Source organism: Tyto alba, unplaced genomic scaffold (genome assembly GCF_018691265.1).
Source record: "Tyto alba isolate M040663 unplaced genomic scaffold, T.alba_DEE_v4.0 Super-Scaffold_10, whole genome shotgun sequence".
NCBI classification, from domain to species: domain Eukaryota; kingdom Metazoa; phylum Chordata; class Aves; order Strigiformes; family Tytonidae; genus Tyto; species Tyto alba.
In genome coordinates this window covers 207,736-233,111 of record NW_024881262.1, presented here as the reverse complement: position 1 = coordinate 233,111, position 25,376 = coordinate 207,736, and the positions used below count along the sequence as shown (strand labels likewise).

General features: G+C 40.6%; 2 protein-coding genes across 2 annotated transcripts in view; one reads left to right on the top strand and one right to left on the bottom strand.

Annotated features, from left to right (window-relative positions):
- WWTR1 (WW domain containing transcription regulator 1) overlaps positions 1-13,094 on the top strand; it is an 82,308-nt gene extending 69,214 nt beyond the window's left edge. The window contains exons 4-6 of the mRNA XM_033004641.2: positions 7,330-7,463; positions 8,018-8,130; positions 9,202-13,094. Coding sequence (XP_032860532.2) covers positions 7,330-7,463; positions 8,018-8,130; positions 9,202-9,386 — 432 coding nt within the window. The 3' untranslated portion in view covers positions 9,387-13,094. The remainder of the gene's footprint in view (positions 1-7,329; positions 7,464-8,017; positions 8,131-9,201) is intronic.
- A 7,286-nt stretch (positions 13,095-20,380) lies between these two features.
- TM4SF4 (transmembrane 4 L six family member 4) lies at positions 20,381-25,363 on the bottom strand. The gene is made up of 5 exons (XM_009966337.2): positions 25,190-25,363; positions 24,834-24,923; positions 22,619-22,752; positions 20,671-20,860; positions 20,381-20,398 (listed from the first exon to the last, which is right to left on the bottom strand). The coding sequence occupies exons 1-5, from the start codon at positions 25,361-25,363 to the stop codon at positions 20,381-20,383; spliced, it is 606 nt and encodes a 201-aa protein (XP_009964639.1).
- Positions 25,364-25,376: the final 13 nt, after the last annotated feature.

Here is a 25,376-nt window from a genome sequence, read left to right as displayed (position 1 = left end):
TGAATACATGCACATGCTCAAAGTTAAGCAAATGCTCAGTGCTCTTGCTGAACAGGGGTGCAAGGCAGATATGATTCCAGTAAAGTTCCTGAATTTTTTTACCTGCTCATGTCAGGGCTGAATTTGACTTTCATGGTTCAGACCTGAGTCTGAAAACTGTACAGACACCAACATCTTGTGCCCATGTTCAATTTACTTAATTTTTTGGGAGTTCCATTATGATACATTACCTGTGTGTGGAACTGTGTTCAAGGTGGTGGTCTCTGACCTGAGCAGCGATCTCAAGCCTCTTGCATACCTTGTCCTTTTCTACCAAGAGCTCAGAACATAATGGAGATGGGTGTGGGAAGAGAGTGGACCGGGATATGTGGTATGAGCTTCGTCGTAATTGTCATCATCCTAATAACGTGTTTAGCTATTTTTATTCTCTTTGGCTCTGTTCTTGCTTCAGGACAAGAGCAAATTAAGCTTCAAAACAGTTGTGCCATTAACACAAGGACTAGTTTTCCTGCTCTGCTGACTGTGTTTTACTTTGAAATTAATAGATGCACAACACTGCAGCTGTGCTGTACTTAAGCCTCCAACTTACTGTGCCCAGTACCACCCTGCACCTATGATGTTTGTCGGAGCTCCACATTAAATAAAGCAGGACAGTGTCACTTTGCATTACTAAAGTTTTCAAAACTGGTGTAGCTCTTGGGGAACAACATATTTCCCACCCAAGGAAAGCAAGATGAAAAATCCATCCTTCCTAAGAGAACTCTGTGAACTTCCTGCCAGAAACCTGAGCGCTCCTGAACCCTGGCAGCTCAGAAGAATGCGACAAATCCCTTCGGAGTCAGTGCTCAAGTATACTTACTCCTGTCCTGACCTGTCACTGCTGCTTTTGCTTTTCTAGTGTAACCTATCTAAGGGAAAAATGCTGAGTAAGTGTGCATACTGCTGCTAGCAACCGCGAGGAGGTGTAGAGAGTTGGAGTGAGAGAGAAGGAATTCTGGTGGGTCACAAACCTCCTTTCAGCCTGGCAGCAGCTGCTGGCTCCCCGCAGCCATTCCTGGCTGCAGCTGCCAGGGTGGAGCAGCACACCCAGCTGGGAGGAATATGCAGTTCTGGAAGCTCTCTGCTTAGCCAGTTTCGTTCCTTCTTTGTCCTCCTTTTCATTTAGCTGGTAAAAAGCCCCTAGAACTGCATACTGAGTACATGCAAGAAGGGCAGCATTTCAGAAAACCAACATGATGGCTTCTATTTAAATGTTTCCTTACTCAGTTTTGTCATTCTGGAAAGAGTTAGTTTTCTTATTTACTCATTTGTTTCTGTCAGCTTTCCAAAGGAAAGGGGAGAATCTGCTTGCTTCCTAGAGCTTATTGGAAATGGAAGCAGAGGTGATGTCAGTAAGAAATCTATGAAAGGGTCCTAGAGGCAAGATGTCCCAGCACTTCTCTGTGTGCACAAGTGCCATCTTGCACTTTGTTTGGAAGGGTGCAAACAGTCAGGAAAAGGCAACGCTCCTCAGAGGTTCCTTTCTGATATCCCAATCCTACTCCATAAATTTGTGTGCAGAAAAGTACAGGGGCTCAAAAGAGGCTGTAGAAGGAGAGGTGTATGGGGATGGCAGAGGAAGATTTATCACTGGTTTGTCCTCACATAGAGCCTTACTGGCCTGCTACAGCCTGAACAGAAAAATGCCCTGCTGTGCTCCTTCAGCTGCACAGACTGGCCCACATTCTCATGTATTGATGGCACAGGCAATATCTAGCTGTCTCACTTTCCACCGTAAGTATGAGGAAGAAAAGCAATTGAAGTGATTAACAATGTAAACTCACTATAAAAATGCCCTCACTGGTCTCCCCCAGCTGGAGATGACTGTTTGGCAACTAAGCATGGAGCTCAGTTTAGTTCTGCCAAGGAGGGTTCCGGGAAATGTGACAATATCTAGATTTGTCTGGCATACAGTTTAAAGGGGGTTTACATCAGAATTGTGTTCAGAGTCAGTGAATAATTCAACTCGCTGCAATGTTTTGAAGCTTTTAAAGATTTTTGCAAATAACCACTAATGAAGCTTTTTGATATGTCTTTGTGATGTCAGACTACTGTGGGGTTTTTCCTAATTTATTTCAGTTTGTTACTTAGTTTTAAAATCCCCTCTGGGTTTTTAAAATAGCATATGCTCTAGTGCCAAGCAGATCATTATGGGCATTTTGTCCTTTCCAAACTAAATGCTAAGGATTGTCTGCTGTCCAACAGGAGGCACTCCTGCATTTGAGAGCTAAGAGCTAATTAGAATAGTTAAGTCTATTGTAGCTTGCAACTGTAATATTGCCATTCACAGAGCTGCAAGATGTCTCTGGTATTTTTTGCCAGACTTTTTAACCTAGGATAGGTGATTCCTGAATATTCTTCTTAAGAACCTTGTAGTCATGCTTAGAATAGAGAACAGGACATAACAGGCTGTTGCACAGCTTTTGTGATTGTGTAATTGATCCATTACTATTGACTATTGCTATAATAATAGCAAAGTGAAGAAGTCCAATGTCTGTAGCAGTACTAAAATTGTAATGTAACTTCAGAACAAATCACCTGCATCAGGCAGCAGCAGAGAAGCATACTTTAATGTATGGTAGAGCCAGTACTCTGCTTCCCCAGCCTACCTGACTGCGCTATGCATGAGCCTGTTCCATGTGGTAAAGTACACATTGAGTTAATATTCCAAGCAACATGCAATATGTTGAAAAAAAGATATGGGAGGGGCCATGCCATTCCCCAGGTGAGAGTAGTCCAATTAACTTCATAATAACTGTAGTGTTTCTTGCAAAAAAAAATAGACAGGAACTTAGATTTTGTAAATACCAATGTGAGACTTTCTTTAGTGTGCTCGGAGGCTTTTCAGCTCACAAATTGTCTTACTTTGTAAATCCTGTCTAAATCATGTAGTAGATTAAACATTCCTGGAATCGGTTGTTCCCTGCTGCAGTTAGTGGTTAGGAGGGCCAATTACTATATCTACGGACATGATTAGTAAACCTGGGCATTACTCTTTCCTTGTTGGACCAAGCAGTAGTTGGTACCACGTTTTCCAGAGAGATCACTATCTGAATTCCCTGATTGCATAGGTCAGCTGCAGGACAGAAAACATTAAGGTCTGCAATTACATGCGAAATTCACAGTACTTTGTGCAGGAGCAGTAAGTCTAGTGCCCTGGAAAGAATGAACATTTTGCAGTGCTTTTCTATTTCGTGGAAGGCAGTTCAGTGAAAAACCTTCAAGTTTAACAAAAATCCTTCTCAAATGGCTGACAGTTCATCTTACTGACCGTAGGATAAACAGCCTGATGCACAGCAGTAATGTAGTCTTTGAGCCCTTAATTTGTTAATAGTCTATTCAGAGCTAGTTTTGGAAATTAAATTACTGTGGAATTGGGGAGTAAGATACAGAAGTTACTGATGGTTTATGTTTTTCCCTCTTACAATATGATACGGAAAAATCTTTGTGTCTTTCTGGAGAAAGGCAGTGCCTGTGTCTGTTCTGTAAAAAGAAGGTATGGTTGCAGCAAGTACAGGCTAACCTGAGGTTAGAGGGCCAGTGACAGTGACATTGAAGTAGCACAGGTTTCAGCTTGTCCTGTACAAGCTTGCCCATGGCATCTAGCCCACAATAAAAGCTGTTCTGTTGTCACTTTGCTCCTGTTAGCTACAGTTATTTGTCCCAAGTATAGTCGTGGACATTTATTGAAGTGGCACAGACATTGCACTATCAGAAAGTTCTTCTAGTGTAACAGGAAACAACTAGCAGTTAGAACTGAACTTGCTAAGCCTGTCAGAGCAGTTATACTGTATATGCAATAAAGAGTTTGCACATTGTGCCCAGGGCTTTCAGCACTCAGAAACACGTACTGACCTTGGTAAATTGAGTGGCTTACTCTGTGTTAGATAAAACTTATTTTGGAACTTAAGCTGTTCTGGGAGGAGTGTCCTTAAAACACAGCCTGTGTATCTGTATTAACAAATTTAGGTAATACAGGTGCAGTTTTGGTTGATTGTTTTTACCAGATGGAACAAGCCAGCAGCAGTAGATGTAATAAATTACCTGCTCCTTTCAGTATTGTTTATTTGATTGGGCATTTTTTGAGTAGGTCTGTAAGAGAAATAGAAAGCTGTAAGGAAATTCTTGCCTATTTCTGGGCAGTTCAGTGTGAGAGGAAGAATATTTATTTAATGAAGGTTTAAAGATAATGAAACTCCCTTTGTCAACAACACTATATTTTTTGCAAGGTACTTTGACTTTATGTACAACTGCATTTTTTAACTAGTTGGAGGTTCAGAAATCTCTGCTAGTGCTTTGCATTTTGCTGTTTTGGAAAGCTACCAGAGGAATCATAGACTTAAGGGAGGAGAGTTGTTTTTGTGCTTCTGTAATGAGCTCAAAGGAAGAAGGCATGACATGAAGAATGAGAAGAGCCTCATGTTTCCTGTGATCTTTTAATTAAATGTGTTCCATAAAGAAAAGATTTATCTCTACGTTTAAAAGCAATTCCATTTAAAAGCAATTCAACCATAGATTTTCCAGTGTTGTTTGGAAACCGTTTCTCACTTTCTTCATACGAATCTTATGTCTAAAATACAGTACTTCTACAATGGCTTTGGAAAGCAGTGAAGTGAATACAAATAAGCTGTCTTTGGCAGTATAGTGAGAGCAATTACGTAAAATTAATTACGTGGATAGAACCAAAAGAGAAGAGCCAAATCTTGTGCAGAAAGATGTATGTATGCACATGGTCGTGCTTTGATTCACAGAGTCACAGGATAGTCGGGGTTGGAAGAGACCTGTAGTCCAGCTCCCTTGATCACAGCAAGGTCAGATGCAGCAGGTTGCTCAGGGCTGCATCCAGTCAGGCTTTGAATATCTCCAAGGATGGAGGCTCTACAGCCTCTCTGGGAAACCTGTTCCAGTGTTTGGTCACCCTGACAGCAAAAAAGGGTGGTATTGGGGCAGTGTTTTCAGTACACTAACACATGTGCAAAGTAGCAAAGAGAAATCATTTCCATCAAATTAGGACTTTGTCGCAGCATTCTGAAAGAGGCAAATACTTGGATCTTGAACAGGATGTTCTCAGTTATTTTTAGTAATAGCATTTGATTTTTAGAAATGTCAGCAATGAGAATGATAACCAACATGTATTTTACATGTTGGCAAACTAAAGGAAAGGATTATGGTGTTTGCGCCCTTATTAGTGTGGAACAATGTCCAGTGAGATTGGAAAATGTACTGTCCCGGTATCAAAAACATGAACTTCATTGCTGGATTGAACTTAAACAAAAAGAAATCCTAGCTAAGTATATCCTGCTTCATCTTATCTGTCTTCCTTTTATCCTCTCTTCCTTTCTCTTTCTGTATTTCTTTTTTCTGGCTCTCCTTTTTTCTTTCTTGCTCTTTTTGTACTATTAGCCTTGCTTGTCTTGCTGCAGTTGCTGTTCTTTCATTTTAAAAAATACATTCAGTATCTTCATGTAGACAGCTAAAAAAGCTGGTCTGCCCATTTTCTGAGGTTTGTATATTTTCACAGACTCCAGCTGATTTAATTCTAACTAGAAACATCACCATTAGAATTGTCACTTGACAAATGTAATGACATACATGAGCTATCATACATAAGCTATTCAGAATCTTCAAACTATTTATTGCTTAACACTTAATAAATAATGATACCATCTAATGTAAATTACTATTTATCAGTGAATATATTGATAATTGGTTTATAAAGGAAACATTGCATTAATGGGCACCAATATATGTTAATTCCCAATGAATAATTGTTACATTATTGATGAAGAGACTGGACCAGTCCTCCTCAATGAAGAAATCAATTGAAAACATAGTAAAACATCATATTCTAGCCTCAAAAGTGTGTTAGAATTTTCTGTACTTGGAAGAATGAATAACGGATTTACTGGTGAAAAGTTTTCTACTAGGATTTAAATGAAATATTTCCTTTGCTTATTTAATTTAAAAAAAAAAAAAAAAAAAAAAAAAGAGAAAACTAGGTAACAAACAGGTACAGCTTTATTATTTTAAGGTCTAAGGATATTTGTGTGGAACATCCCTGTGGAGCCAGACAACCTTTGCATAGATCTCTGTACCACTAGATGTCATGGCTGTTTCACAGAGATAATGCTAGAAGAATTCATCTTTCAGGAAGAGTTCTAAAACAAGTTTCCTTTGGCTCTGATTGCTCATTTGTCATCCTAAAGACAGTGTACATGAGAGAGGTCATCAGGCAGATGCTTATTATCAGGCAGAGGGTTCATTCTAAAGGTTATTGGGTCAAAGTCTTGGTTCCAGTGTTTTTCTTCTAACATGTTGAGTACTTTATGTTTGCAAGTGATATTCTTCTGCTTTGGTATATAGCAAATTACGTAATCTAGTAGCAACTCCCATACTTTCAGTACCTCATTTTGCTTCCTTTTCCACTAGTTTGAACTGAGAGCAATTTCCCTTAAGCTGTTAGACAAATACATGAGAGAGTCAGTTTGAGTCTGAAGGTTTTAAACTGCTTTACTATTGCTACTCCAGCTCTCAGAGAAGTTGGCCTCACTGAACAGTAAACTGAAACTGTAATTTGAGTGTTACACATCTCTATTAGGCATGTGAAAACCCTCAAATGGAGTTAACTGGCCCATGAAGTGTGGACAGGCTGTCAATAGTCAGTTGTAATGTGCAGGCCTGTTGGTGTTTTATGATGAGGTGACACACAAGGTGTCTGAAGTTATAACATAGGTAATTTGATTTTGTAGGGATTATTTCCGTGGCCAGGAGGGCTATACAGGTACAGTCATTCTGCAGGTAGTTGTGCTTGCTCAAGGTTTGACTTTCCCCTAAGCTGTCTGCCTCTGCTCCTCACTAGAAATTGCCAATGTGACGGCTCTCCCCGTAAAACCATTTATATGAGCATTTCATGATCTGTATCACACGAAAAGAGGGATGCTCGTTTAAACAGGCACATGGAATCTCTGGCTTAGTGCGAAGCTGATTAGAAAATACTCAAACACATCCACCTGCAGGCTGAACTATGGGTCTGGCTTCCAGCTGTGGTAGTAAGTGAAAGATAGATTCTGCAGTGCTTTAAGGCAGCACTGCGCAGACGGGTGTGGAAGACGCTGTCAATCTACATTGTGGTTTTCTTCACACCAGTGTAAATAGTCATCAGTTACATTATTTAGAATTATTTTCCTAAATAAGAAGAGGTGTGTATATTACATGTTCACTTGTTATAAGACTGCAGGTACTTCTGAGCTATTAGAATAACCTTTCCCTTATATTTACTTGCCTTTTCAGGAAGCTGCTCTATGCAGACAACTTCCCATGGACTCAGAAAACATGGTCCCCGTTCAGACAGCTGTGAATTCACCTGCCATGACACAAGACATGAGGCCTATTACAAATAATGGATCTGATCCTTTCTTGAACAGGCAAGTTCATGTCCTCTTCATGAGTCGATTGGTTCTGTTGCCTTCTCTACACTTTTTTAAAGCTGTCTCTCTGAAGTAGTTTCCTGTATCATCTTCTTTTGTACCTCCTGTGAACAGGGGGTATGGCTGAGGGCTGAGTGGCTGACCTGAAATCTTTCAGTTTATACTTCAAGAAAGAATATTGGAAAAATCAAATAAATGGTAACGGGTGGTTTTAATTGTACTGTAGGTGTTTGTAGAAGACTCTAGATAGAATAGATACATTACTTAAGCATAAGTAAATTCAATTTTTTTAGGGTCTCAGAACTGCTTTTGTCTATAAAGTTATATATACATGTGTGTATTTCAAAATTTAAGAGTGGGCTCACTTCAGCTTTTTTCTATTTGGCTAATGTAACATGACCACATTAGTGGCCAAAAGTTGACAATGAGGCTTAATGACTCGGTACTCAACTTCAATATCTAACCTACTGTGCAGTCTTTCAAACACCATGATCAGAGACTGTGTCTACCAGAACATCTTTACTGAGGCTTCTTCATGTTTCAATTTATAGTGGACCATACCATTCCAGGGAGCAGAGTACAGACAGTGGCTTGGGATTAGGATGCTACAGTATACCAACAACACCTGAAGATTTCCTCAGCAACGTAGACGAGATGGATACAGGTAGAATACTCTGGTTTAGCTCAAAATATAATGATATTAATAACTTTGTGTTATAAGCGGTAACATTTTGTAACTGCATAACTGAACAATAATCTCTTGCTTTCCTATGCAAGAGAACAGACTGAGACTAGGGGGGAAAATGCCTAAAAGGTACTTAGTGCCTAGAAAGTTCTAAACTTTAATTCAGGTCCAGATTCTGCCTTTTACCTTAGACTGATATTAAACAAAATAAGTAAAAGCTGGAAAATGTGAGCCTTAATTTGTGTTTTCATGCCATAGTCCAAGGTAAGAGGAGTAAAAATCTAGTTTTAAGCTACATTCTTGGTACAAATCACTGCATTTTCTAACTCTGGAAAGTCAGTCTCATTAATAAGTCTTTTACAATGCCAAAGTTGGATTTGCTTTCAAACAGAATGTATTTAGCTAGTTTAGGTTTTAGCATGTATTTATTTTTGTATCAGCATCCTAATGGTGTTTAAAATACTGAAATACATTATTACTAGGAAATCAACAAGTTTTTTTCCAGACAGTGAAATTTTCAGCACTTCCTCATCTTAACTTCCTTCTGAAGTCATCAGTAGTTGTAGATTATGCAAAGAGTGAAAGTTTTTCATGCTTGTTATTACTCATTTATGAAAAAAATAATATAATATTGCAGAGCTGAATGGCTGTAAAACACTTTATTCAATTATGGCCCCCGGACAGTATTCACCCTTGTGCAGAGAGCAAGTGAGAGGGTTTACATAAGGTTCAGCGGCTTTGCTCACTCTGCAGACTAGCAACCTCTGAGCTATTGTGCTTCCCCAGCGGAAGGTCAGAGGCTGATTTCTTTGAACACTGCTGGAAGGGGCCTTTTGCGTTTTTGAGAGCAAAGCAAGGATATGAAATTAACTCTTAGAAGAATATACATTCTGCAAGCAAATGCAGTTTTGAGGTAATGTTTGTAGTATCCTTACTTGCTCACAAGTGCTTATGGGAAAGGGGGAGTCTAATTTTTATATAAATTGTGTTGTTTTAAATTACCTACAAGAAGAATTCAGTATTTCAAAAGTTCTTCTTTACCTTTCCTAGGAGAGACTATAGCACAGACGACGATGAACATAAATGCACAACAAACACGTTTCCCCGATTTCCTCGACTGTCTTCCAGGAACAAATGTTGATCTTGGGACTCTAGAGTCAGAAGACTTGATCCCTATTCTCAACGATGTGGAGTCAGTACTCAACAAAAATGAGCCTTTCCTTACCTGGCTGTAGTCATTCAATGCTGATTGGGCCTGCAATGCAATTCAACATTTCTTTTTCCTCTTGAGAGAGGTAGAATATCTGAAAATCCACAAGAGAGACAGCTTACTGTCTTAATGACTTTTGTTACGTTATCTTTATGGTCAGTTTAATCTCTGCCTGGATTTGGTTGACACTAATTTAAATATAAAATACATATACACACACACACACATATATGCATATATATTTCTTCCTCTTAAAAAAAAAAAACCTACACTACTTTACACATCTGTATACTTCTTTACCTTTTCAGACCAGGCAGAAATGTTTCACTTTGGCAGAAAGTGGGTGGTATTTGTGCATGTCCCTGACTGATTTCCTAGGTCTTGATTAACATCACAAACCCTTCATGAATCACAAAAGCTAACTACTAGGTCAGTAGGTTCAAAAAACATGCACAGCATCAGACTATGAGAGCAGTTTTCTTACTATGTTTATGACAATAGTATCAGAGGCTTTTTTTATCAACTTACTTAAGCTTTAAAAGTATTTTTTTCATTCTTAGCAACTAACTGCTGTATGGGATACAGATTAAATCTGATCCATATCAGCCATAATAATTCTCATTATATATTTGTAAAGGCACAAACAGTACTATTGCAGTTTCTTTTTTCAGTATATTACTGTAGAGTTTTTGGAAAATAAATACTTCCAATCTGAAAGTACCAGAATTGTTTAGCAGCATTTTTACAATACAGTATTGTTGCAAAATAAACCAAACTGGTACTGACTGCTGCCTTTTAAAAACAAAGCAATGTATTATAAACAAGCATTTTTTTTAAAGATCTTAGATTTTGATGTTTATTATATTAAGCACTACAATTTTGTAACTTAACACATGAACAAACAATTTTTTATATATATAAAATCTGTGGCAAATAAATGCAAAAACGTGTTTAAAATCAGGTCTGAAAAATGTGGCACAACTTGTTAATGTCTTATGTAGTGGGAAAAAACACTTGTTCATACTGTTTTCAGTAATGTTTTTAACTGACAGTGTCAAAATACATGTAGTTGTATACATGAAAAAAGATGGTAGCTTTATTGGGGCAATACTGAAGCAGTATTGTCACTTGTCTGGTGAAGTTGCTTAGTTCTTCAGTCTTTCACTTAATGTAATCGGTGTATAGGACACAAGGCGTGTTCTGTGTATTTCTACCTATTGTATATCCTACAAACACTTCTTTATCAGAGGTTTGGGACTGAGAAGGCATCAAGGACATTGAGCTTTCAGTTCCCCTGAAATGCAAATGAAGTCCTAAAATTCTTAAATATTTTGAAATTATATTATTTATAATCTATGAATTTAAACTTTTTATATTGAAAAATATGCCTTTTTATGAAAGGCATTAAAACTTTTCTCTAAGCTTAATCTAGGCTATGTAGAGAGAGGAAGAGATGTAGCACTCAGTGTAAATGTGTGTTTGCCAAGTCTAATAACACTTAACAAAATCTTACTGATCCACCAGAATATTGATCACTAAAGACTTTTTTCCATCTGGTTGGGTGAAGGTAGGTGAAAAGGTCAGAGATGAAGTGATGGGAATATGGAGTAGGTTTGGAAGACGAATGATGATGTAACAAATGTAGATCCTTGCCAGGAAGGGTGGCTGCAGATAGGGGTACACATAAAACAAATCACAGAAGAACACAATATAATAAACTACCTTGTCGGTGATGAACTGCTGGGTGTACCTGATATCAGAAGATGGAAAATGAAAAGCACACACACTGAAATTTTGAGAAAAGCAATAGAAGGAGAAGATCTCTAGTTGTGAAGTTTTATTACATAGGGAAAAGTAGCTCTTTTTACGTTGGATCGGGGTTTTTTTATTATTAATAGAAAACGAGATGTGACAGCAGAATTTTGTCTGCACAGAATTTAATTAGTGAATGGGCATTGTGTTTCTTTTTATTTTTTTGGAGGGGTTATTTGTAGGGTTTTTTAATTATTTTTGCTAGTGCTAACTGTTGAGAATAGGAGAAATTTCTTTTCAACAAAGAGGGGACCGGGAAGGGCTGACCAATATTACTGTAATTATGATTATTCTCTCTCTTTTAAGGATTTCTTCAGGCTGTCAGCCTAAATGTAAAACACGGTCCTAAGGCTTTGTTCTTTAGTGACATGACTGACTTTGGTAAAAGAATTGGAGATTTTTTGGCATCTGGTTTCGATGCCAACTTGTAAGGCCAACTCATCAGCACTGCATGATTGGCCTAGCAAACTGAAAGCAATTGGTGCTAGAACAATTTACAATAGCTGCAGATCTGAGCTCAGTTATGATTCAGTTGATATTGCTCATCATTAGATTGTGTGTAGAAAATGCAGTTCATTCATTCGCTAGTAAGTCTGTACTATTGTAAATTTAAGTTTTGTCACAGTCAAAGATAATCCAGGCAGATCAGGTTCTCAGCTGGTGTGAAATAGCCAACCTGTGTTGACTTCTGTTTGGCTACACTGATGTACATCAACTGGAGGCCATACTCTTACAGTGAAGACTGGGGCAGTTTTCTAGTGAAGTCACACAAGATGTTTATCAGAGTTGTAAAACTACAAACTTGATTCCTCTTTCATTGGTGTTTCAGGTGGTTAAGTGTCTTGGTTCAAAGACCTTAAAGAGGTAAAAAAAATCAGAAAACTATGCTTCCATATTACTTCCATAATAAACCAGCAGCAGATTTGGAACAGTACGGTGCTATGTGAAACAATACTTCCAGTGTAAAACAACTGCCAAAATCTTCGGTCAGATCTTTGCTCAGTCATGAACAAAATCATGGTTAAGTTAAAAGTGACTCTTTACACTGTAAGCTTTTCATTTTTCTAATGGAGAGGAATTATCAGATGAAGTGCAGCAACAACAAAATCTCTTTTTTAAAGTTCTCTTTTTTAAAAAGTTTCTGGCTTTAAACAGGCTTATGGGAGAACTTCTAAGTATTCAAAGCATATGTAATTCTTATGACACTAAATTTATTGCTGACAATATTTCACTGTACTATTTCAGGTTTTGAACATTTACTTTACTAAATGTACACTGTCTACGTGTAGTATAAATACAGTAAATGTGCCAGCTGAACAATTTTACTGTTGACCATCACTGAGGGTGGTATACATAAGTCTTGGTGATACACAAATAATGGGTTGTTGTTAATTACGGTTTGTATTCTGGTAATACTGTCAGAGTGTAACTTAGGGAGGGATTAGATTTGACTTTTTGACAACAAATGATGTTTGGGGGAAGGATTTAAATGTCTATTTTAAATACAGAAAAATATGGGTGTTCAAATAGACTTGTTTCCTAATATACTATATCCATGTACATGCTAGTACTTTAACTTTTTTATTTACTTTTTTTCATTTTGTTATATGATACGTGTGAGCATTTGGTTTTGAGTACCTTGCAACGGATTGTATGTATCAAAAGCAATCAGATCAAACTGTTGTATCCAGGGTTTGATTCTGTTTGGGGTTTTTTTTGTTTTGTTTTCTTTTGTTTTTTTTTTATTTTATTTGATCTTGTACATGAAAAACAAATATAAATGAACTTAAAGATTTTGGATGCATATTGGTTTATTAAACTGCTTCTGTTTTTTTTATTTGGAGGATTTTAGTATATGTTTCCCAGAGGACTGTGTAACACTGCGTGGAATAAAGGTACAGACACAGTATTCAGTGCAAAAGGCATAAATTTTTAATTAAATGACTAGCCCTTAGCAAATGAAATGGGTTATTTTACCATTATGTATCAGTTTAGTAGTTGTTATGGCCATTAGTGGTGGTTACAGTTTTACTCATAATGCTTACAGCATGTTCCCCAGTGCCACCATTACTTGTTTCTTTTAGTGGCACCTTGTAATGCATAATTCACAAATGTTTTGTTACAATTTGTTTAATACCATTATCTCTAAGCAGAAGGGTTAGCACCTAATCCATTTGCTGTTAGGTTCTGTTTTAGGAACTTAAATAGTGCATTGTTTTCAGTTTGATCCCTTATTTAATAAGTTTTTTGAATTCTGCATTAAGAAAATACCTGTCATCTTTCCTAGGAACAAGCCATGAAACCTAAACATGGGCTTGTATTTGAATATCTGGTCTTTACTGTCATGGTATATGACATGGGCGATTTAAGATCCAAGCCAACTGTTACTATTAATTAATACTCTTCCTTGAATCATTTCCTTACATAATTTATTCTAACCAATTGTTAGAATGCTTCTCACAATGTCTTGTGTTTACATAAAGCAACTCGAACCTCCACCAAACAGAAATGCAAAGTGTGTTAGCTACTGACCCTGTTTTGAGAAATGGGTTTGTTAATTCATGGTTTATTTACTCAGAAATATTATTCAAGTTTCCTTGGCAGAAACACTGAACGTGTGTTTGTTTATAAAGGTCATTCAGTTTGTTCCTAATAATGCCAACTCATGTCTTGGGAGGCGTCTCCCTTTCCTTACAAACTGCTCAGCAGTGCTCTGTGCAGATTACCGCTCCTGCGTATTGTTACCCAAGAGCTGTAATAAAACCATTCACCAGGGAGGGATTTCCTGAGATTGTACTGAAACCCCCAGTTGTTTCAGAGGAAGCACATCAATACTTTGGCTTTCCCAGAGCACAGTTTGATGTAGCAGTCCCACCATGGGCCTTTGTTCTGGTTTCTTTACACAAGTTCAGAAAGCCAGCGCAGGCCGCACCAGCAGCCGCACACCTGTGAAGGATTCCGATGCCAGTGCTTTCTTCTGGGCGAGTGGCGCGCACAGTGCCCCGGCGGGTCCCACCTCTCACACCAGTTTCCACTGAGTTCTCAGGGGGGCATCCTGACAACGTTATTTTCAGTGTGGAACTTGAGTTAAAGCCTTTCTTTAGTCCTGGTCCTCGAAGCTCACTCTGTGTATCATCAGCAATGCCTGTGTCATCCACCAGGTACCTTTTAGTTCTTCAAAATGCGATGGCTAAAATTACGTGCAATATCTCAGAAAATTTAAGACCTTGCGTTAAGGTGGAGTGGGTGGGGTTTGTTTTGTTTTCTTCTAAAGACAAGCTTTCTTGTCAACTGCGGTTTACAGGATTTCCTTACAAGTTAGGAGAGCGCGGAGGCAGAGGGAGACGCGGGAGGGACGGCCCCGCCCGAGGCCACTTCGCTCTGCCCAGCCGGGTCGCGGCCTGGCGGGTTCCCCCGCCGCCACCTCAGGCGGCCGCTCCCGGGGCAGCCCTCGCCGCAGGCGCCGGCGGGAGCCTGGCCGGGCCGCGGGCCCCCCGCCCGGAGCCACGCAGAGGCCGCAGCTCCCACCCCGGCCCGGCAGCGGCAGCGGCAGGCGCGGGGCCGGGAGGAGGCGGGCGGGGGCGGCGGGGGCGGGAGCGCGGCCGCCCCGGGCGGTGGCCCTGGCCGGCGGGCTGGGGCTCGTAAGAGCTGGGCCGAGCCGGGGGGCCGCGCCGGGCGCTCCCCAGCCCTGGCTTCCGCGGGCGCTCCCCAGCCCTGGCTTCCGCGGGCGCGGCCCCTCCCGCCCGCCGCCGCCCCGGGCGGGCGAGGTGCGGCGGGCGCCGCTCCAGGCCGCTGTCCCGGGGGGGAGCCGGCAAACCTCGCCCCGGCTGCAGAGCCCTGTCGCGGGCGCTGTGTTCTGCACAGATCAGTGTCCAGATAATGCCAGGAATACGATTAATGGGTAGATTAATTGTGTACTTTTCAGTGCCTGCTAATGACTTTTTTTTTTTTCGGTTTCAATTGTTTGGATCCACAGGTGGGAGCGATTGGTATTTCAGCAAAGGGTCCTGCAGCAAATTAGCAGCGACAGGTGGAGGATAATGGTGATGCTTCTCAGGCGAAGCTGTCTATAAGAAAGTCCCATTGTATTGGCAGAGCTTTTGTAATTTCAGTTAAACTGTGTATGCTGTCCTGGTGGAAAAGTAATTTGGTAAGAAAAAACTTCAGAGGTGTTTCATCTCAGTTTTTATTCATGTCCCTCACTGTGATACCAGTGTCTGTGCTCTGGGGTAAAGACTCCATGCATATCTGTGTCAGAGAACAAGTCAGTCCCATCATCCTTGGACAGGGGGCTTGTTCCAGAGTTTGCTGTTGTTTGCCTTCTTGCTGGTTGTACCAGAGTAATAGAGAAGCCATGGCGGGGGACCTAAGGTTGAACTGGGGGCAGGTGATGGACATCTGAGACTAGAATAATGTTAGAAAACATACTTTGCACTTGGCTGAGAAAATGTCTTTTAACTTTGTGGATATTACTTCCTAGTTTTAGAAACGAACCTTTTGCAAAGAGTTGCTAGTTAAATAACGCAGCCTTCCCTGGCAGATGACACTGTACTGTGGTTAATGTATCATCTTGTTGCAGTCCGTTTGTTGGAGACAAGGAATAAAGAGAGCTCCAACTGTGTATTTTAGTCATGCAGGGGCACCAGTTTTATCTGGCTGAAGTTGAAATGCATGGGCTTGAAATCACATGCAGACTCTCCACATATTGTAATCTGAGTTGTTAAATAACCTATGTGGGTTTTTTAATGTAAACTCTCAGCTGAAACAATGCCACGCAATGTCAGAATTGCCATGCTCTCAGCACCCTAGTCAACCAGCCACTGACCAGCCAGTCTTTATGAATAATGAAGCTTCAGATAGCAAGTGCATCTCTGAGATTTTACAAATGATACTAATATTTTTCCTTTAGGCTGGTAGGAACTCCATATCTGTGTAAATGTATATATGTTGACATTTGTACACTCTAAAACTGAGTGTGGTGTTCAAGTCAATCAGGACTGCTGAGCTATGTTTTAACACTTTCAGTTCTCCCTGTTCATGGTTTCTCTCTTGCCATCATCTTTCTGTCCATGTCTAGCATTGTACTTTCTTTACCTATGTCTTCTCTCCCAGGAGTACTACTGGCCCATTATATCCTTCTCTGTTACAACAATCTATGATCAGTCCCTCTTCCTGATTTTACTGGACATTTCACCCAGTAAAAACACAGAGAGCAATCTCCAATTACTGCAGAACTGTTACATGTCATTCTCTTGAAATTAAATGCTAGGGGAGAGCCGCAGATGTTAACCGTAACGGAATAGGTTTAGGAACACTGTTGCTGAGCTGCTGGTTCCAGTTCATTTCCTCTTGTTCCATACACCCCAAGGCCATGGTGCAAATGCAGTCCAGATCACAAGATGAAACGTGTGTACCTTGTCTCAACATCTACTATATATTAGCTCATGGTAGAAAACCACCATGTATTTGGGCATCTTAGAAGTATTGACTCAGGAAGCACCCATTATTTTTGGTTTTAGGTATCATAGCTTCCTGTTTGTTATTTATTATCCCAAGTCTCCCATAAGATTCATGTTTTCTGTTTATTATTATATCAAAATTGTATACTATGCAGCTACCCATTGCTTTGTTGAATGCTGATGAGAAACATTCCACATTCCCAAAGGCTTCATATAAATAAAACAAGACAAATGCAAGATGAGGTGCAGGACAGCTGCTAACCACAGATGAAAGAATAGATGTAAGATGGTTGCATCAGTGGGTGGTGATATAAAGGGTACTCTCAAATTCCCTAGCAATGCAGTAGAACAGGTGGGGGAGACAGCTGTTTCTAAAGAGGTTTTTTAATAATTTCTTCCATCATTTTGCACAATGTGTCACTGAGGCCACTTTACTTTTATTAATGTAACCCTTAGCACCTAAGTCTAGCTATTTAACATTTTTGCATATTGCTCACCAGCTTTTAGTGCTTCTTAATATTTTAAGTTCTTCAGATATCTCTAGTGTAGATACAGAGTGCCTAAAATACATTTTCTGAAACCACAGGCCACAGAACCATTACTTCAGGAGGAAAATTTTAGAGAAGAGATGTGGCAAATATGTTGATGAACTAGAAGTTTTGAGACATACAGTCTGGCAAGCTGGTTTGTGAAAATGTGTTTTAGGAATTTCTTAAGAAGCATATCAGTTAATCCCTCAAACTTCTCCAATCCCTTTTATCTCCTCCATGATTTCTTTGGGAAATAGTTTTTTCTTTTTAAGTTTTAAAAGACTAGTTCTTTCTAAAAAATATTTTTGCCTTTCAACTCTCTTGCCTTTCCCATCTGTTTCATAGCACTGTGCCAAACACAGCTAAGTTGAACTTCTGCAAAAAGATTAATAAATAGCTATTTGCACTCTTGTATAGATTGGAAGCTTTAAGGAGTTACGAGCCACTCGACTGAGTAGAAATTGTAACCTGTGTTGAAGTCACAAGTCCAGTGTTCAGCTTCTGGAAAGTTGTAGGAGAAGCTTTCAAGAGCACAACATAAATACTGAGTTGTAAAAGAAAATCAGTTATGATGAAAGAGAGAAAATTTTTTGTTTTGTCCGAGGTGATGATTGAAACATGATAGGAGTCTCCAAATATGTGAAAGTTTGCTGTGAAGAGGAAGACATCTCCATAAGGTGATTCTCTCCCTCTGCTCCGCTCTGGGGAGACCCCCCTGCAGTGCTGAGGCCAGCTCGGGGGCCCCCAACAGCAGAAGGACACGGAGCTGCTCGAGCGGGGCCAGAGGAGGCCACGAAAATGCTCGGGGGGGCTGGAGCAGCTCCCCTGGGGGGCCGGGCTGAGAGAGTTGGGGGGGGTCAGCCTGGAGAAGAGAAGGCTCCGGGGGGCCCTTCGAGCGGCCTCCCAGGGCTTAAAGGGGGGGCAGGAGAGGTGGGGGGGGACTCTGGGTCAGGGGGTGGGATAGGACGAGGGCTGACAGGTTTAAGCTGACAGAGGGGAAATTTAGGTGAGATGTAAGGCAGAAATTGTTCCCTGTGCGGGGGGTGAGGCGCTGGCCCAGGGTGCCCAGAGCAGCTGTGGGTGCCCCCTCCCTGGAAGGGTTCAAGGCCAGGTTGGATGGGGCTGGGAGCACCCTGGGCCCATGGCAGGGAGGTGGGACTGGATGGTCTCTAAAGTCCCTTCCAACCCAAACCAGTCTGTGATATGATACAATAAGCTCACCGCGAAGAGAACAGTTTTGTATCAAGGGGTTACGTGATTACATATTAAGAAAATGTATCTAACTTTCAGAAAATTTAGAAGTGTTATAAAATGTTGAAGATGTTGGATCTCTGAACTTAGTATTTTTAAGAACAGGTTACGCAGATGTCTGACAGATTATTTAAGTGTTTGCATGGCCTTTGCATACAGAGGTAGGCTCCAGAGGTGCCTCCCAGACCTGTTTATCTGTGACTCTAAGTGACTGCATCACCTTTGTTAGACAGTAGATCACAGCTGGTTAGTTAGTGCTATGAAAAGGGGGTTAAAAGCCCTTTTATTTGACAAGTAGAAACAGATTTAGTTACTGTGAATATTTCTACATCATTAAATTATACAGGCTTACAGGCTACACAGTTTCTGTACAGAGAGATTCAAGAAAAGGATTACAGGTATGGGACATATTTCAGCATGTAGATACATACATTGAAGTTTTGAGTTTTCTCATCATACAACTGGATTTAAATAGGGTATGTCCCTCTCTTTTCCATGGGTACCAATTTCCTAGTGTGTCAAATATGTAGAAATTTATTTGATTTTCTGGAAATGAGGCTTCATTTACCATTTGTTTGGAGCCAGTGTTTGAAGATGATGTTCTGTGTGAGAAATAAGCTTTCTCTCTAACAAGACAAGACCTGTGAGATTCACAGCAGTGACCGATCAGGTTGTGGTCCATCCTTGTCTTTGTAGCTGATGAACTTTACTGCTAGAATAAATGGCTAGGGCAGTGTGCCTGTACCTGGATTACCGCTGCTTTGTCTCTCCCATCTTTGAGTGTTGAAAAAACTTCAAATAAAGGTGAAACAACTTCTGTATGAGGAATGGCTAAATATACCAATGGTCTTCAGGCTAAAAAGGTCAACTGAGAGAAGATATGAGAGAACCTATGAAATTAGGTGTCATGGGGAAGAGGGGATAGTATACTCTTTCTTGCAGGCAAGAACTAGGAGGCATCAAACAAAGGAACAGGTGGCAGGGTCATGAAGTTAGACAATGTGAAGTTAGACTATAGAAGCGATATTGTGATCCAAGAAACAACTGGACAGCTTCCTGGAGAAGGAATCCCTCAGGAAGAGTTGTATGCAGAGATGTAACCTTTGTTTCAGGAATACAAAGAATTGTAGGCGGTGAAAGTCTCTCTACAAGTCTCCCATATTCTTATACTTTCTGTTTTCAGTTTTATCTTCTACAGCCATACTGTGTTGTTATATTCCCTCTGGTGAGAGTGACTGGAGGAAAGTTGATTAAATGGCTGTGAATTGGCCTTTCTCACTGAATTCCTGGTGTGAAGCAGGATATCAGGGAGTCCAGGATGGCTCATACCACCTCAGACTAGGTATCCACAGCACTATTTTTTTGCCTGTTAATTTGACCCTACACTTACCTGCACCACAGTGCTGCTGAATACAGCCATCTGTCAGACACAGTCAAGAAGAGAACTGACCATGGGATTCATGAATCTCTTGTGTAACAGAGATTCTCTTTATAGAGAGCATTTTAGTCATAACAAGTCTGGAAAAGGAAAGTCCTCATTTTTCCATGTAATGTAAATATACTCAAAAAAAATTAGACTTGTGATATTTCCATCTGATAAACTTCAAAAGAGACAAGACACAACTGCATTGCAACTGAGCTTGTACCAGCAACATTTGGTGATCCCCAGTTGGAAAACTGACTCAGGAGAAAAAATATTTTGCCTGAGAATACCTTCTTTTTTAAGTGGAAGCTGTTTTACAAAAGTAAATATGAATATGAGGATTGAATTTCACTTATTTTATTCCATGATGAGGAGTTTCCGGAGGGCTAGAGAGGGAGTCAGGGCTTCATAATGTTAGTGGAGGGAAGTGCCCTTCATTCTCATCTTCTTATCCAGAGATGATGCCTCTGAGGGCTGCTTTTTGGAACAGTTGCAAAAGGCAACCTCCCAAGATAAGGAGCGTTGTCTGCAATATTCATATTCTTTAGACAGTTCCATCTCCCTGGAAGAATAAAAACATGGATGTAATTGACTTTTAAAGGTTGTTATTATTTCCCAGTGGCTATGGGAAGCTGTCAGATAAACACCATAAATACGGACTGAGATCATATTTTCAGCACCTGTCAACACTGTAAGGTTTCAGCTGTACTTTAGAAAACATGATCATGGTGCTGAATGAAGGCTAGGTTAGTTTTTCAGACTGTTGGCTAGTCAGGTGTATGTATAACCATTATAAGTACACAAAACGATGAAAGAAAACCATCAGCTGCTCACCCCACAACATCCGCAACATTTGCAGTCCCCACAGATTGTTCCAAACAGGCCATTGACCACCTGAATGCCACAGAGCACTGCCTGGATCCCACTCATGATGAGCAGCAAGGAGAAGAGGGTCAGGTTCCACGGGATGATGTTTTCAGGTGACTGACACGCGTTCCACAATGTGTGGTTAGCGAGGTAATTCCTGGGAGGGGGAGAACAAAACAGTTATGAAGAAGATGACTTTAGCTCACAGGGAGGGGGTCTGTCACAGCTGACAGGTTGTCACTGTTGTGATATGGCTGGGGTTCTGTTAGCTTCTCCATTAGCACACTGGTGCTGCGTACTTCAAGCATGATTTCGGTTTAGTTTCTGTATCGGTTGAAGCAATTGATTTGAAAAGACAAGGCATCAGAAGGGAGCAGTCAGAGATGAGTATGTGTCCAATACAACGGGGCGGTTTCTGGATTTTGTGAAGAGGAGATCTTAGCCACCACGCATGTGCCAGTGTCCTTTGTCGAAGGCGTCTTTGCTCCTGACGCTGTGGTTCTCTGCCGGGTGTGGCGGTGCTGACATCTGGCGGCACGTCACGCGCCCACAGAGTGTCCCCCCACAGACACAGGGCTCGTGGGGTCCCCTGGGAGACCTCCTCCTTGGCAGAAACGCTGGGCTCTTCCTTGATTACGGTGTTAGGCTTGTGTGCGTGTGCACGCGTGTGTGTGTGTGAAGGGCTGATGCTGGATGGGGGCATTCAGTCCAGTACCTCAAAATACAGTTGGGAACAAGGAGGCAGTGCTGCATTCTACACCTAAGTATTTGTCTTTACTTACTGTATTACATTGTAATAAAAACAAGTGAATTATCAAAACAATATGATAAAAGATGAATAAACTCAGTTTTCCTAGCAAAGCATCAGATGCTACGAGAAGAGTTGCCTCTTGCCCACTGAGCAGAAAAGAACAACCTTTGCTGTTCTAGATGACTCATCTGAAGAACAGCGGTATTAAGTAAAAGTACTTTCCGTAATTTTTACCTTCACATTTTGATTTGTGAACTGCTTAACCACTGACTATATTTCCTCTGCATATTCTTAATGCTGTTTTGTTTCCTGTGTTCTTGTCAAGTGATTCCTTGTCTGCAACCAAAATGATGTTTGAAACAGCGTATTTTTCCAAAGACTCCCAGAATTAGACCAAAGCAGTTGGTCAGCCCTCACTGGCCCATAAACGAATAATGTGTAACATACAACATTATACTTCTTTTTCTTCTTTTTTTCTTTTTTTTTTCTTGTCAACCTGAACTACAGTTTTGTGGTGTATTATGCAAGAAACACTGCTCCATCACTCTTGACTGCAGAAGACTGCATTAAAAATTCTCAGGGCTTTACTGCACCCCTCGTCGATCTGTTCTGATTGCACCTACTCTCCTTGGTAACGCATTGTACCCTGTTTTCAGCTGGACCTTTGCGGACTTCAGCCCCAAGCAGTTGGGTTGCTAAGATTTCACGTTCTTCACGCCACCATGCTGAATGTGATAAGTATACTTGACAGCAAACATATTTGAGTTGCAGAGTGTGAGGAGCAGGCAACTTCCAAATTCCGTAACCAAGATAAAATGACCCGGTAGTTATTTGAATACCATGAAATTTCCATGCAAGATGTCACTGCTGTTTACCTAGGTGTATCCCCGTATACTCCTTATCATCACAAGAATAACCTAGAAGGCTGTGCATTCATGTTTATTGGCTCCTTTGAAACTCAGTAGTTTTGATTGTACTTGCTATTCTTTACATCCATGCTCTTGAACCTTATTTAGTATTGCTGTGCATTGTTGGCTCTTCTAAGAGATTCTGTGTTTTAGATAAACAGTATAATTCCCATTTTATACAACAGATTTGGAAGTTAAATCATATCACAAAATTAAAACACATATAACTGGTTTTTTTCTGATTGTCTTGTCTTACCCATCCTGGAAAGGATAAGTCCATTGTGTTCCAGTGTAACATTTAGGGCCTCTGTTTAGGGCTACTGCTGACAAAACAAAGCAGTATCCAGCTCCCAGAACTCCAACTGCAGCAAATATTACAGAAGAAAACATCTGATGAAGAGAAAAATAATGTTATTTTTGTTCTCATTCAAACAATGAAATGCACCCAATTAATGTGAATGTAGATTCCCTAAATTCAGCTCTTGAAATACTCCTGAACAGCTAAAATATATTAGTTTGCAATTACATAATAAATGTATAACACATACCTGCACTGGTATTTAAAAGCTTTAAAAGAATTAGCACCATTTGGCAGAGGACGAAAGGGGTGGATGCCGGCACAGTAGGTGGCACTCCTTCCCTTTAGACAGTATCGATCCAACAGACTACGTTGTTGTTCAAGGTCCTGTGTTTCACTGAAGGGGATGTCTTTCTCAAGGTATTATAAGCAAGACTGAAGTCTTGAACGACTCAAGGCATCAAAAACACATCTGCAGTACTCTTTGCAAGTTAGCTTTAGTATCTTGGTCATATTTGGACCAAGTAATTATATGTTTCCTCCCTGAGTCTCCCCTTCAGGTTTCATATTAGTATACTTCATCTCCTTGCAGGTACTTGTCATCATTAGCTCTCATAGTGCAATTGGAATGGATTGGAAAGGATGTCTTCAGTTTTCTGGCTTTCCATTACAGCATTTTCATATATATCAATAGGTAAGTAAATCACACAGGAGCTTGAATTCTAGAGCACTTGTAGCCGTAATAGTTTGTAAGTAGAGGTAGTGTCTTTCACTGGATTAAAGTGGAGGGGAAGGTGGAGGAAAAAAAGAAATGTATTTTCAGGTCTGTAAGCTTTTACTCAGACCGCATCACAAGACTCTTGCCTTGAGCAGTGACATGCGTTTTCATGTTGATATATCTGATGGGGCTAACTTAAACATTATATTTGTGCAGTAGACATCATAGTAATCGTGTTTCTGCTGACATACAAGAACAAATTCTCGGTCGTGCTGTGGTGAGGCCACCAGGCCCCTTCTGTACGGTGTACCTGGTGCTTGTGACTGTATTAGTACTCCCAGCCTCCCGGCCGGCCGTGCTCTCCCGTGGGTGGGCAGCGGAGGTGCAGGCTGCTGCGTGGGTGCAGCTCTCAGAGGCCAGCGGGACCAGAGGCGCCCGCGTGGAACCGTGTGGCTCTACAGGGCGGCGAGCGGCAGCCTGGCAGCAGAGCCTGAGCAGCCTGCTACCTGCCGAGTTATACGTGGTCTTCAAGGCTAGGCCAAGCTATGTTCAGCACTCACAGAACGTGGACAATACACTGCGGTGAAGAGAAATGGGTGGCTCTGTTTCCCCCACCTGCTTTGTTGGGGTTGCATGAAGACAGCATCAGGAACAGGGGAGTTAGGGAAGGCTCCTTGTTAAGCTCACAGTCATGTTTCTTTTCCTGTTTTTTCCTTTTTTTTTTTTCAATTGAAAACCCATTCCTTTATAAAAAATTGTAACAGTCTACTTGAGCCAAACAGTTTATTTCAAAGGACAGACTTTCCTAGTAGAAATATATTTATTTTTAATCTAATATCATTTTTAAACTAAAATGCCTGAAATGTTTACTAGTGTCTGACGGTATCCATTTGAAACTTTTCACTTCTAGTGTGAAAGGAAGCTATAAATTCAACGTGGAGCCTGGTCTACTCTGCTTTAAGCAGGAGTTTGGGTTAGGTGACCTCCTGAGGTCTCTTCCAGCCTGGAATTTCCTATGAACCTAATGAGATACTCACAGCCCATTGTGTGGGTCTGCAGTGAGTTTGGAATGTAGCATCCAACTGTCAGAATAATTTTTAAAGCTGCCAACAAAAAATGGCTAAAGGGAGAACTGTTGTGCTTTGCAAAACAAAGCGCAGATATTTCAGACAGAAATTAGTTTTGGTTGTTACTGCAACTATAAGTATCTTGTGATAGCAAAATACAACAAGGCAGTAGAGTTGTGATACCCATGGCACAGCATCGAAGGAATAAACAATTTTTACAGCCTCCGATTTCTACTTTCCAACACTCAGACAAATGGCAGGACTTTCTGTCCTGCACTCTGGACAGCATCTGTCTTCTGGTCTCTCAATGACTGTGAGCAGAAGATACATATATAGTACCAGTAACAACTTAGCTTTTACTTTTTTTGCCATGTTTCCTCTCACTTACCGCAAACCTCTTTCCACAGCTCTCATTACCACAGCATCCACAGCAATCATTATTCTTAAGGCCCAGAAATACCAAGGCAGGAAAGATCATCTACCAATAACAGAGATATAGTTTGAATTAGGATGAATTCAAGTTACATTTGCTTTTAAATATAATAGTTCTGTGTCTTTTTTTTTTTTCCTTATCACTAAATTACTTATTGCAAAACTGTTGGATGACTTGTAGCTTATTTGTTTGTAAAATAAAAATTTGCAGTGATGGCACCTGCATTTGAGGTACTGAGAAAATCCAACAACACAAAGTCATGGGGGGGAGTGGAGGGAGAAAGATGGGAATGTCTGAATTTATGTACTCACCAATACACCAGATCCCAAGATCCCTCCGAAGTACCAAACCTCATCTGTAATGTGTAGATTGTTTTCAACCACTTTTCCTCCAGGGAAAAACAACAAAATATTAGCAAGGGTACATAGCACAGCCAAAGGGATAAGAGTGGTTCCCAGGCACTTCGCACAACCTCCCGTGCACATGCTTTTTTAAGGA

Excerpts from the sequence above, each read along its gene's own strand:
- TM4SF4 (XM_009966337.2), bottom strand. The coding sequence starts at position 25,363 with ATGTGCACGGGAGGTTGTGCGAAGTGCCTGGGAACCACTCTTATCCCT. Across the intron at positions 22,753-24,833 it reads GCTGTGGAAAGAGGTTTGCG|ATGTTTTCTTCTGTAATATT; the intron begins GTAAGTGAGAGG and ends TCTCTTCATCAG. Across the intron at positions 20,861-22,618 it reads ACTTATCCTTTCCAGGATGG|GAATTACCTCGCTAACCACA; the intron begins GTAAGACAAGAC and ends TCCCCCTCCCAG.